The following is an 11,864-nucleotide window of genomic DNA, read 5'->3' as shown; positions in this document are numbered from 1 at the left end:
GAAATGGCAAATAGATGTCTCTTAAATGGGGTGCACAGCAGTAGAGGGCGTCCATAGGCAGCAGGTTTGAGTAAGCATCGTAGAGAGACCAATTAAAAATACTCAGAGAGTTTCGGCGCATACGCGACGTACACTTTATTCATGCTTAATGACTACAGCTTCAAATTCCAACCTTCACTCGAAGGTTTTGGCAGATTGTTTTCGAGATTTTTCAGCTTGTAGTCGGCTCCCGTTTCAAACACAATTTTTTTAACACACGGTCACCATGGTTACGCCACTTAGCGCACTATGAATGCACGACACTGGTTAACATTTAATGTATATATCAATCCACGGGATCGGCATCCTAGTCCAAGTTAGTTGATTGCGAGTGAGATTGGAGGGGAGTGGGTACGACTAAAGTATTAGGACGAAAGCTCAGAAGAAGTAGGGAGCGTACGGAAGAGCAGGGTCACGGGATAGATGACTGAAGAGAGCGCGCCGCACGGAAAAACAGCAGGGGGGGGGGGGTGGAAGCCAAGTACGTATAAGACAGTGGCGAAACGTGTTTCAAAACACCTAGGCCGCCTCATGAACGCCACGACTAGTTACATTTCTTTATTCACTCCACAGAGATCGGCATTCCAGTCCAAGCGCGTGATGATTTGGGAACTGCACGTACTTCTCGATCCACGTTTGTAAGCAGCTCGAAATCCCCACATTCGCCGACGCCGGAGCCTCAGTTTCTGCTGTTAACGCCGACTCGCGGTAGGTTGCACGCCACACGTTTTTGTTGTCGGGCAGGTTGGGATACAAAGGCCAAACAGGTGTGTGCCGTCTCGCCGTTAGTACAACATGTAGGGACTCGATGTCGATCCGATTCTTCAGCAGCTTGTCGTAAGCGCGTAGTTGAGAATGACGTTCTAGCCCGTAGGAAACTTTACGCGTATGAAGTCGCTATCGATGGTGGACGTCGTGGTTGGCAGCAGCGTTCCGCAGCAGTCCCGGAATTTCTCCAGCCCGCCTGCGCGTTGCTAGCGTAGGCCAGGTTGCCGTGTAAGATAGAGAGAAACGGCTACGGCTGATCACCGCAAACCGTGGCCAGAGCGGTGTTGCGAAATTTCCACATAGTTGAGAAAATCCCAGCTTAGCGACAGCGATGCGCCCGCGACATTGTCTGAGTACTTGACGTCGCTGTAGCCGCCGTAAGTGATACCACGCGGCCTTCAGCCACGGTATAATTACGGTGAGAGACGTAGATGTCTTCTAGTATCAGTCCATAGTTGCGGAGAGTCGTTCGCGGTTCCAGCAGTCTAACCACTTGCGTGGTTTACGCGACGTTACGAGGGCGCACTGTCAACACTTTTCTCACCGTGCGTGAACTGGAATCGCTCGGCCACCCGGCACCGGTCTCGCCGATGTCCGGCTAGCATTGTCTTCGGCCTTCGGTCTGTCGATGCAGATGTGCAGACGGTTGATGCGTCGTTGTCGTACGCAGGCTTTTCTCAGAGAGAGAGAGAGAGAGAGAGAGAGAGAGAGAGAGAGAGAGAGCGCGCGCAAGAGGGAAGAAGAAAGAGCGAAGAAGTTGATGAGAGAGCGGGAGAGCATATGATAGAGACAGAGAGAAATGAGAAATTAGAGGATGTTTGCGATAATATGAGAGGGGAAGAAAGAAAGAGAGAGAGAGAGAGAGCGAGAGAGGTTGACGTTTGGACCGTCTCCCGCTGTTTATCGGCTGATGTCGCATTTCGCCACGTAATATGAGCCGTTCGCCATCCATTTCCTTTATATGTGCATGTTATTATTAGATATATACATGTACTGAACTCGTCAGTGGCGCGTTTACTCAACAAACGAGTGCAACCGCTGAAGTGAGCTAACGCGCGAATAAGGCCGTTGCCGCGAGCAAGGCGAGTAAGGCCGTTGACCGACTCTGTTGTCGCCGTGTGTCAGTGTGGAATTAGTGAGAAGACGAGAAAAATTTGCGTGGTCGTTGCGCGGGTTATCCCCCTCAGGGTCTGTACGTGCGCGCAATGTCGTATTTCACATATTTCAAATACGAAATAATTTAACGGCACATAATGATCTAGAGCACTCATTTTATAGTAACAGGTTTTTAAATTCCTTTCCAAACAAGCATAACGTATTGTAGTTCTACTGCCCAAAGTAGCGTTTCGGCGACTTATTCTACTTCTGCTTACGAATCAGGCATTTAATAATGAGTTATTGAAGCGCTGCTATGGAATCAAGCGTTTTCCGATGCCGCGTTGATATCATTATTTTGATATTCAAACAAGTGTTTTTGCTCACCTTAATTATATAATTGTTTTATTTATTAACGCGTTGTAATCATTTTATTTACGGATCCGTAAGTGTGTGCCCCAGATTAAATAAAACCTGTGAAAATTGTCGTTTCCGTAAATTACCATTGTTAATCTAATTCATTCTTTGTCATCTTCTGCTTTGCATTGCTTGTTTATTTCGTCGACCCCCTATCTCTTTCTTCGGTGGAATTTACCTTCTCTTCCTCCATCGATCGCTGTCAAAGGTTTCCGAACCTTCAGACGGCATAAGACACTTAATTGAGAGACGACTCTAACCAGATTTGCCGCTGTCGTAGAATAGCAAACTCTATCCGCATAGCCTAGTAATGAGAATAGATCTGTAGAACCGAAGTCGGCGGTCACACGTGAGAGCAATAATCGCGCCATGTAGTGCGACAAAGGACAAACTCGGGAGCTTTACGATTACTCATGCGCTGTCGTAATTCGACGTTTTACCGGCTCGTTAAGGCAACTCTGACGCCGGACCGCTGCGCAGGTTTTAAATCCCGCTATGGATTCGTCTCTCCCAGATTCGTTGCACGTACCGTTTCGAAAACCTGTCCGTCTCGCTCGCACCATTTATCGCATGGGGGGAGATAGTGAGCGTGTCCTAACAATGATGTGTACGCAACTGCGTATCTGCATATCTGCGCCTAACAAATGTGTCACTACGCACGACTGAAATTGTACGTTCATAACCGTAGCAACAGACCCCAGATGAGCCCAGACGCTGTGCGGCTCTTGTAATTATTATTATTATTATTAGGAGTAGTATATAATAGTTAATACACGTTAGAGTAGACGAAATGCTTTATTTTCTGCACTATTTTCTGCAATTCCCCACTCTGTGCAGCAAACGAATGCACCACCTAGTGAACCTGACGCGAAATATGACATTTGTTTTGCGGTCCATGACTATGAATATGTGTGCCAATAATCCATAGACTGAGCTTTTATGGATATGATGTTTCGGATGATTTCTCCAAACACATTTCTTCTGCAAGCTGGAGATATTATATCCTTATGCAAAAGAGGCTATTTTTCTGCGGTGCTTTCGTATACAAATGCGTGGCTGTCATGTTTGGGTGGGGGGGCTGCAGTTATTCGCTCGAGAGAGATAATCGCAATAAGGCTATAAGGATAAAGCAGGAGCGACGCAATGCACAGGCTTGTGTGTTTTCGTGCCTGTACGCAAGCGTATGCTTGTTTACTTGCTAAAAATCTCATTAGTCGTAGTGAACGCGTGACAGCTACGATGTGCGAACTTATTATGTATATACAGCAAAATTACACTGCGCCAAATAATTTTAACGATGTTTGCGGAAAATCCTAAAGCCACGGCGAAAAATTCCCGCGTTACCGATCTTTTCGTCATTACATCTTCTCGTGTATCGATTGTTATCAGCAGTTAAAATCTTTGGATGAAGCTAAAAGGGGGTCAAAGTCCGCCTATTCTTATCGGCTAACGTAAGACTCGTGCATACTGTTCACACGACCGCCGTAATTTCGGTCAAGATTGGGTTGTGCGGGATGTAAGACCAACTCTAAGTCATGTACCCCGAACGTAACAGGAGGCAATAGTGAGACATGTGCATGAGACGGCGCTGAGACATAGCCGAGGTGATGTCTCTACTCGTGTCGTCGAATTGGAACGTTCTTCTCGGCCGGTCCCGAGGCAATATGTCATAGTGAGTTCTCAAACTATGTCAGCGTTCGAAATCAAGGGTAACATACAGCCGTTTTGCTGCCTACACGGGTAAGTCGCTTTGCTGCCTGCTCTCAACGTCGGCAGCAGATAAGCGCTACAAAGGAATGACTAATAAATCATGGTAAAAGCACCAAAGATTCTGCCTGGATGGGAAAATTTGCTGCTTACATTTGTCTCTGGCAGCGAGTACGTGCTGCCTGGCAAAAAAGTACATTTTTAACCCTGTATGTGATCGTGCTAAAACAGTAAACAACGGTTTCTTTGGTCACTAACATAATCATGGGCCGTGGCCTGGCGTCTTACGCGTACGTGTTACAAAACACATTCATCGGCCAGATGAAGACGTAGCGAGCGGGAAAAAGGGAGAGAGAGAGAGAGAGAGAGAGCGAGAGAGAGAGAGACACGCGAAGAAGAGAGGAACAACGCGAGAAGAGAGAAGCAGATCGACGCGAGAGAGAAGAGAGACGAGAGCGAGATCGAGAGAGGAAGAGAGAGAAAGAGAGAGAGAGAGAGAGAGAGAGAGAGAGAAGAGAGAGAGAGAGAGAGGAGAGAGCCAGCGCGCAAGAGGGAAGAAGAAAGAGCGAAAGAAGTTTGATGAGAAGAGCAGGAGAGCATATGATGAGCAGAGAAAATAAAATTAGAGGATGTTTCGATACATATGAGAGCGGCGAGAAATAAGAGAGAGAGAGAGCGACGAGAGGTTGACGTTTGGACGTCCTGACTGCCGCTGTTATAAACGCTGAGTTACCGCATTTCGCACCCACAGTACATAATGAGACGTTCGCCATCCATATTCCTTATATGTCATGTAATTATTAATATATACATTACTGAACCTCCGTCAGTGGCGCGTTACTCAACATAACGAGTGGCAAACCGCGAGTGAGTAAACGCGCGAAATAAGGCCGATTGCCCGCGAAGCAAGGGCGAGTAAGGACGCCGTTGACCGACTTCTTTGTCCGCCCGTGTAGTCAGTCGTGGAATTATGAGAAGAGAGAAAAATTTGCGTGTCGTTTGCGCCGGGTTATCACCCCTCAGGTCCCTGTAAGCTGCGCGCAATGGCGTATTTTCACACGAAGTTCTCAAATACGAAACTACCATTTAACGGAGACACATAAGCTACTAGAAGCACCTATCATTTTAATATGTCCACCAAGCATTTTTACATTCCTTTCCAAACAAGACATAACGTATGTAGTCTAACTGACCAAAGTTATCGTTTCGGCTACTTATTCTAACTTCTGCTTACGAATCAGCGCATTTATAATGAAATTATTGAAGCCCGCTATGGAATCAAGCGTTTTCCGAATGCCGCTTAGTGATATCATTAGTTCTTGACTATCAAACAAGCTGTTTTTTGCTCACCTTAATTACTATATATTGTTATTTAATTAACGCGTTGTAATCATTCTTACTTTACGATCCGTAAGTGTGTGCCCCAGTTAAATAAAACACTGTGAAATTGATCGTTTCCGTAATATACAATTGTTAATTCCTAATCTGCACTTCGTTCTTGTCGTCGTTCTGCCTTTGCATTGCTTGTACTTTCGTCGACAACCCTCACTTTTCTTGTGAAATTTACCTTCTCTTCCTCCATCGACTGCTGTCAAAGGTTATCTGCGAACCTATTCAGACGGGCATAAAAGACACTTAATGAGAGACGACTCTAACCAGAATTGCCGGCCGTCCTAGAAAGTACAAACCTATCGCATAGCCTAGTAGATCGAGAACCTAGATCTTAAACCGAAGTACGGTGGTCACCACGTGACGAGCAACCAATCGCGCCATGTAGTGCGACAATAGGACGAAACTCGGACGCTTCTACGATTACTCATGTCGCTGTCCGTATTCGACGTTTTAACTCGGTCGTTAAGGCAACATTCTGACGCCGGACCGATGCGCAGGTTTAAATCCCGCTATGGATTCCTCTCTCCCAGTATTCGTTGACACGTACCCGTTCGAAAACCTTCGCGTCTCGCTCGCACCATTCCGCCGCCGCCGCGGTGGCGCGCCGCCGCATGTATGTCATATATATATAACACATACACACGATCTGCGCGCACACACCACAACACACAATCACACACACACACACACCACTACACACCACACCACAAGCACACACACAACGAACACACACATACAACACATCAACGCAGCACGCGCGCGCACACACTATATAGGTATTAGGTCAGCAGGTTACTCGTAGATCTTCCGGTGTCCTATCGAGGCGTGTCACCTGAGATTGCCCGACACAAGAGCTGAGAACCACGACGGGGTGGTCGCGAGTTAGGGGGGCTAAGGTCGCATTGCGAGTGGAGGGCCCAAGGCCAGCTAAAGCTAGAGGATTGGATCTTCTCAAAATTCGAGGGTTGAAAATGGCATCTATAGCGTTTTAAACTGGAGATAATTGCTATGCATATAAACGATTGACATAATATATGATACGTACAGATAAATCAGCCCATCATCCTGCTGATTGTTTTTATACGTTACTGCAACGCGCGTAGCACTGCAAATAAAAAGTGATTACATTTTCTTCGTAGAACGATTCCCTGTCGAGTTACTTATGTTTCCCGCCGCCGGTCGATGCTGTATTTTCACTTAGCTCTAGTTCATTTTTTTATTTTTTAGTTTTGTTTGATAATGTGAAGAGCTCTAGAGATGGCACCTTTCCAGATCGTCGATGCGCCGTCTATTGCAGTCCGCAGACGATCAGCAAACTAATTCACTTAAAAAAAAAAAAAAAAGAAAAAAATTATGACACCCCTATATGATATATATACCCCAGACCTCCCGGCTGACGGCATGCTGAACGTTGTGAATGGCAGGCTCACGCCGCGTGACAGCAGATTTGCATTGATCGCAATCGCAATTTTTAACACTCCATAAGCGGTTTTCGAAATATCTCTGCACTGCAATGTATATCAAAAGCGTCTATCCTAAATATCGCGTTAATCATAGTAAGTTGTCGATGATTCCGCGGCGAAGCTTATACTATTGAGGATTTATATCGATGTTTATCCTGTCTGCGAAAGCTATCAATCTCGTTAGTCCCGTAGTAACTAATCCCTGTAGTATGGTACGGAGACGAGGCGTCGCACTGGCTGTCTTCATCTAATAACGTAGGCCAAATCTTACGCGCTGTACCCATCCTTCGCAGCCGTAGTAATCAAGAAGAGCAGATCGTTAGTAATGGAAGCTTAATATAAGCGAATCTGTGGATGCGTGCGTACAATAACTTCAGATTTATTTCATATTTTGTACTACCTGTGTATAGAGAGTACGTATAGGTGTTTCGGTGGTAATTTCCACAGTTACGCTGGTGGCCAACGCAACGGTAACCTTATGTTGCCGCTGTAAGTGAACTGACTTATGTCCGTCCGCGCTATCGGCGTACTGCCTGTACATGCGGTGACTGGTGTGTGTGTGTGAGTGTGTGCTGTGTGTGTGTTGTGAGTGGTGTAGTGTGGTGTAATTCTTTGTTCGTGTTGTGCGGTGGTGCGCGCAGCGTGTGCGCGTGCGTAGCGGTGCGGTGCGTGCGTGCGTGCGTGCGTGCCCGCGCCCGTGTGTGGTGTGTGTGTTTGTGTGTGCGTGTGCGTGTGCGTGTGCGTTTGTGCGTGTGCGTGATGCCGTGTGCGTGTGCGTGTGTGTGTGTGTGTGTAAGTTAATTGGCCCCGGTGATGTCACATTTGTTGGCGACTTTGCGCTCGTCCCGCGCGACACGTGCCAGCGAAAACTGAAGAGCGTGTTGATGGGTTGATCTTTTGTTGTCTTCGTGATCCCCCCCCCCACTCCCGCGCGCCTCCCCAACGGCTTCCATTAAATGCAGATCGCCTTCCAGCGATGACTGAAGAGCGTGTTGATGGGTTGATATTTTGTTGTTCCCGTGATCCCCCCGTCCCACGCGCCTCCCCCTACGGCTTCCATACAATTCAGATCGCCTTCCCAGGCCGGTGTGCGGGTAATCTCCGCTTAAGGAGAACTAAATCCTCTCAAGTGTACTGCGTGATGATGACCACCGTGCAGTAATGAATACTAAGTAAGGGTCATTGTTTCGCGCGTGCTGCGCTATTAGCACAGGTGGAGGGGAGGGGTGTGTGTGTGGGGAGGGGGGTCGCTTGGCTAGCTTACACGTGACAAGTGGCTTCGTGGAAGCGTCCCGCTGACGTTGGTGATTGATCATCATCATGATGATTAGTCAGGATTCACTGGTTATCGTCGGTGCCCAGCATCACTGGCAATTATTTTCTCGGAACTGTGTTTTTATTCTCTTTCCGTCGGGAGATTCTTCGGACTTGCTTATAGAAGAGATTTTCTCTGCTCTCTCGGCCGAGTGTCGAGCGGGATGAGTGCATGCGTTGTCGCGCCTTCAACCCTGCATCATTATCGTATGCTGTTGGGAAGTGCTGACAGATATGCCAGTCTTCGCCGAAGGTGAAAAATTAAGCCGGGCGCTTAATGTGTCACACACAAAAAACAGTTCACGCTTAAATCTTTTAAGCGTGATTAGATTTTAGCGTCTCCGTGCGTGCCACTCAGCAGTGGTCCCAGGGTGCACAGGTTCTGTCTAGTAATTTAGGCTATTATGTTTTCCCTTGTTAGACGCTCACTGTAAATTGCACGTTCAAATCCTCTAAAGACGAGTGACGGTAACTGGCAAGTTAAATGGTTCATTCATTAATCAATCCGAGGCTCTCCTGAGTATCTTAATGGCTTCTAATCAATTTTTTAATGTTCCTCCTCCACCTCACCTCATGCATCTAATTTTCGAAACTGGTTTTTATCAAGGCACCACAACATTCTTTTCAATCCGCACATCATTTAATCATGCACGTGTACAAATGAACTAATTGCCTGGTCATAAAGGCAAGGGAAACGGTTATGAAATTAATTGTTCAGCCAGGGTACCGCAAAAACGAACTATTTTATTTCTATGCGCTAGCGGCTTCATTGTCACTAACTTCTGAGGAATAGCGCCGGAAAGCCGTGGGCCTGACATCAACTTGACAACGCTATCTTGTTTTCCCTATAGGTAACAGGCTTTGGTGCTTCGTTAAGCGAGATCTACCCGTCGATACCGAGCTGGTGGCATCTCTCGAGCACACACAAGATGGCGCTGGCGACGTTCCTGTACCAGGCGTAGACTGCAGCACAGTGACGTCACGACGCTCGTCATCGGCAGGTGGGCAATTTTTAGGAAGCTAGTAGAAGTGGCTTTCCACGCTGCACCATGACACGCTGGGCCACGCATCAGGATTTTATAGAGACATTTGCAATGATTACCGTGTAATAAACTGGCCAGTTAAAAAAAAGGACAGACGGAACAATTTCTGCGATTCTTCCCATAGAATTTTGTGACGCGGTACTAGCGAGAATAATATAGCGGGCTATATTTTCCCCACAATTTGTGGAGACTGCAAGATGATTAATAAATTTTGGCTGGTGTATTCTTTCATTGCGCGATGTTGATTATGCCGCTCCCATGCGTTTTTGACCGTACTACACGTATGCTGTTTGATTGGTTGCATAAATGGAATTCTGTCTGAGTAATAGCGTTGCTCGTGTAGACTAGCATGTATTGCTGACTGCGTTACTTCTGTGTTCTGTTCAATCGCAGCAGGGTTTTCTCAGTACCAATGAGTTACGCACGACGGTTGAAGCGGTAAAGCTAGAGTAGATTTTCGCAGTTTTTCTCTAAGAACGTGTAACTATGTTAATAGTGTAGTGGGTATACGCTTAGCAATGTGGATAGATAACGTACACACTCAAATCGTTTATACTTGATATATATAATATATACTCTTTAGATTAATTGAGGATTCACGACCACGACATAACAGTCTCTAGTTTGTTTCGACATGTTTATGTTCAGCATCACTCAAGAAACTCGTTGTATATATATGCTGTTTAGATCTTGCGTGATTATTAATATGGTGTTAATGACCGGATGTAGGGGTGCGCGGCGTGTCCTGTTATTTTTCACTAGCTCCCGGTTTCGTGATAAATTATTCGCTTCAAAATATTGATAGAGCCAGGGGCTCTGCGTAATGGTGAGCTGTTTTCAGCCGATGTTCATTAATCAGTCACTAGTTAGAAAATATCAAAGCAATGTCGCGCGTATGCGCGCGCACGTGCGTTTCAACGGGCGCAGATATTTTGGTAGGTGTACAACTGTGGAAGCAACTCTCTATTAGCATATGTGTCTGTATATTAGTCGCCGTCTGAATTTGCATGGCAGTTTACATGAGGTATGCGGAGTATATGCGCGGCTGCTACGCTCACAGTAGTACCACTCAACCATAGCTCTAGAGTCTAGAACTATAGCCCTTCGCTCTGCCACAGGCCTGTATACACAGGCCTGTCACACAGCGAAGGGCTATAGTTATAGAGCTACGCTCTACCCGAACGCAGACGATTGGCAGAACACGATATATGGCGTTTTTCGGTTTCCAGTTCTCAGTCTCATTCACGCTCGTTTCTGGGGACTGAACCTGTTCGTGTGCCCGAACGCACGCAATCAGTAAATGCTGAGCGGCAGCGGCTTATGCGACCACGCGCGATCGAGACGCAACACGCCTGACGCATTTTAAAAGGCAATGCGAGCGCCGTGTATGGATTCGTATATTGTTATGAAACAGCAGCTATTTCTTTTACCGCTGCAGGATCGCAAGAGCCCGCGCGGGAGGGTGAGCGAACAGAGAGCGACGGCGAGGCGGCGCGCGCCGGGGAGAGCGGCGGATTGACGCCGACAGAGGGCGCTGTTGCACGCGACCTCGGTCAGTGCAGAGCTGCCGCTCTAACGGCTTCGCTGGCGCCGGGCTAAACACCGCTTGCAGAAGTATGGTAAGCGATGAATGCTGGGGCTGGCCGCACCCGCTGTGCTTGCCGCTGCAGCACGTTGTCTGCTCGTGTTGGCGACTGTTCGGCAGCGGAAAGTGTTTGCGATATTTATTCGCGAAGGCCCCGGGTCAGTGTTTTCATATGCGTGTAATATAGGAGCGCGTGTATATATGTCTTCAGCGCGACAGCCCAGCAGCTGTTTTAATCGTAACTTGCGCGAGTTGATATTAGCCTCGGCTCTGTCAGTGGCACGCAATTTATGAAACAATTTCACGCGACGTGTTTTTCATCGCAGGCGAGACAAGGGTACGCGGGATATTGCCGACTAAATAGGGCACGTGTTCGCAGCTAGCCTGCGCGTATGTTCGTCGTGCGCAAATTCGCTTTTTCGCGCGTTTAGGTAAGACGTTTCGCATACCATACACGTGCTCCGTTCGTTCTGTTGCCGCGGTCGCGATATATTTTTTTTGCACTCGGCTCGCGCCGCCTGCACGCTACGTTGGCATCTATATCTATACGTCTCTGTCTACCGGCTTGTCCCGGCTCTCGCTACTCGTCCACGCCTAGTCCACGTCGATCACAAGCTAGAACACGCTCCCGTCGTAACAGCAATGTGATTTACGGAATATCGTTTTCTCGCTGTTTTTCGAAGCGAACACGTGACGGATATTTATTGCTCATCAGCGAAATTGTGCTGAACGTCGCAAATTGCGGTGGCTCTCCATAACAGCGCTGGCCTGTCATTTGCTGCCGGCACAAACATGAGCAGTTCTTGAGTTTGCATAATAGCTCGCAATTGCCGCGGCGCGGAGTTGACTTCCTGCCGCGATGTCTGCTGCATGCGCACGCAGCGTCCCACACACGACACGTCATACCACACACACCGTTCAATACACACCACGTCATTACCAACGCGCGTCATACACACCACGTCACACACGCCGCGTCCCACACACCGACGTCAATACACCCACGTCATACACACGCACGTCATAACACACCGGCGTCAT

The 11,864-nt window shown here is 47.6% G+C and overlaps 1 protein-coding gene across 1 annotated transcript in view; it reads left to right on the top strand.

Annotated features, from left to right (window-relative positions):
- The window catches only part of LOC106815663, a 71,095-nt gene extending 60,244 nt beyond the window's left edge, over positions 1-10,851 (top strand). The window contains exons 4-5 of the mRNA XM_014820160.1: positions 9,047-9,196; positions 10,677-10,851. Coding sequence (XP_014675646.1) covers positions 9,047-9,196; positions 10,677-10,837 — 311 coding nt within the window. The 3' untranslated portion in view covers positions 10,838-10,851. The remainder of the gene's footprint in view (positions 1-9,046; positions 9,197-10,676) is intronic.
- The last annotated feature ends 1,013 nt before the right edge of the window (positions 10,852-11,864 follow it).

Source organism: Priapulus caudatus, unplaced genomic scaffold (genome assembly GCF_000485595.1).
Source record: "Priapulus caudatus unplaced genomic scaffold, Priapulus_caudatus-5.0.1 Scaffold1172, whole genome shotgun sequence".
Taxonomy (NCBI): domain Eukaryota; kingdom Metazoa; phylum Priapulida; class Priapulimorpha; order Priapulimorphida; family Priapulidae; genus Priapulus; species Priapulus caudatus.
The sequence above is the reverse complement of the archived record's forward strand: the minus strand, read 5'-3'. Positions and strand labels throughout refer to the sequence as shown.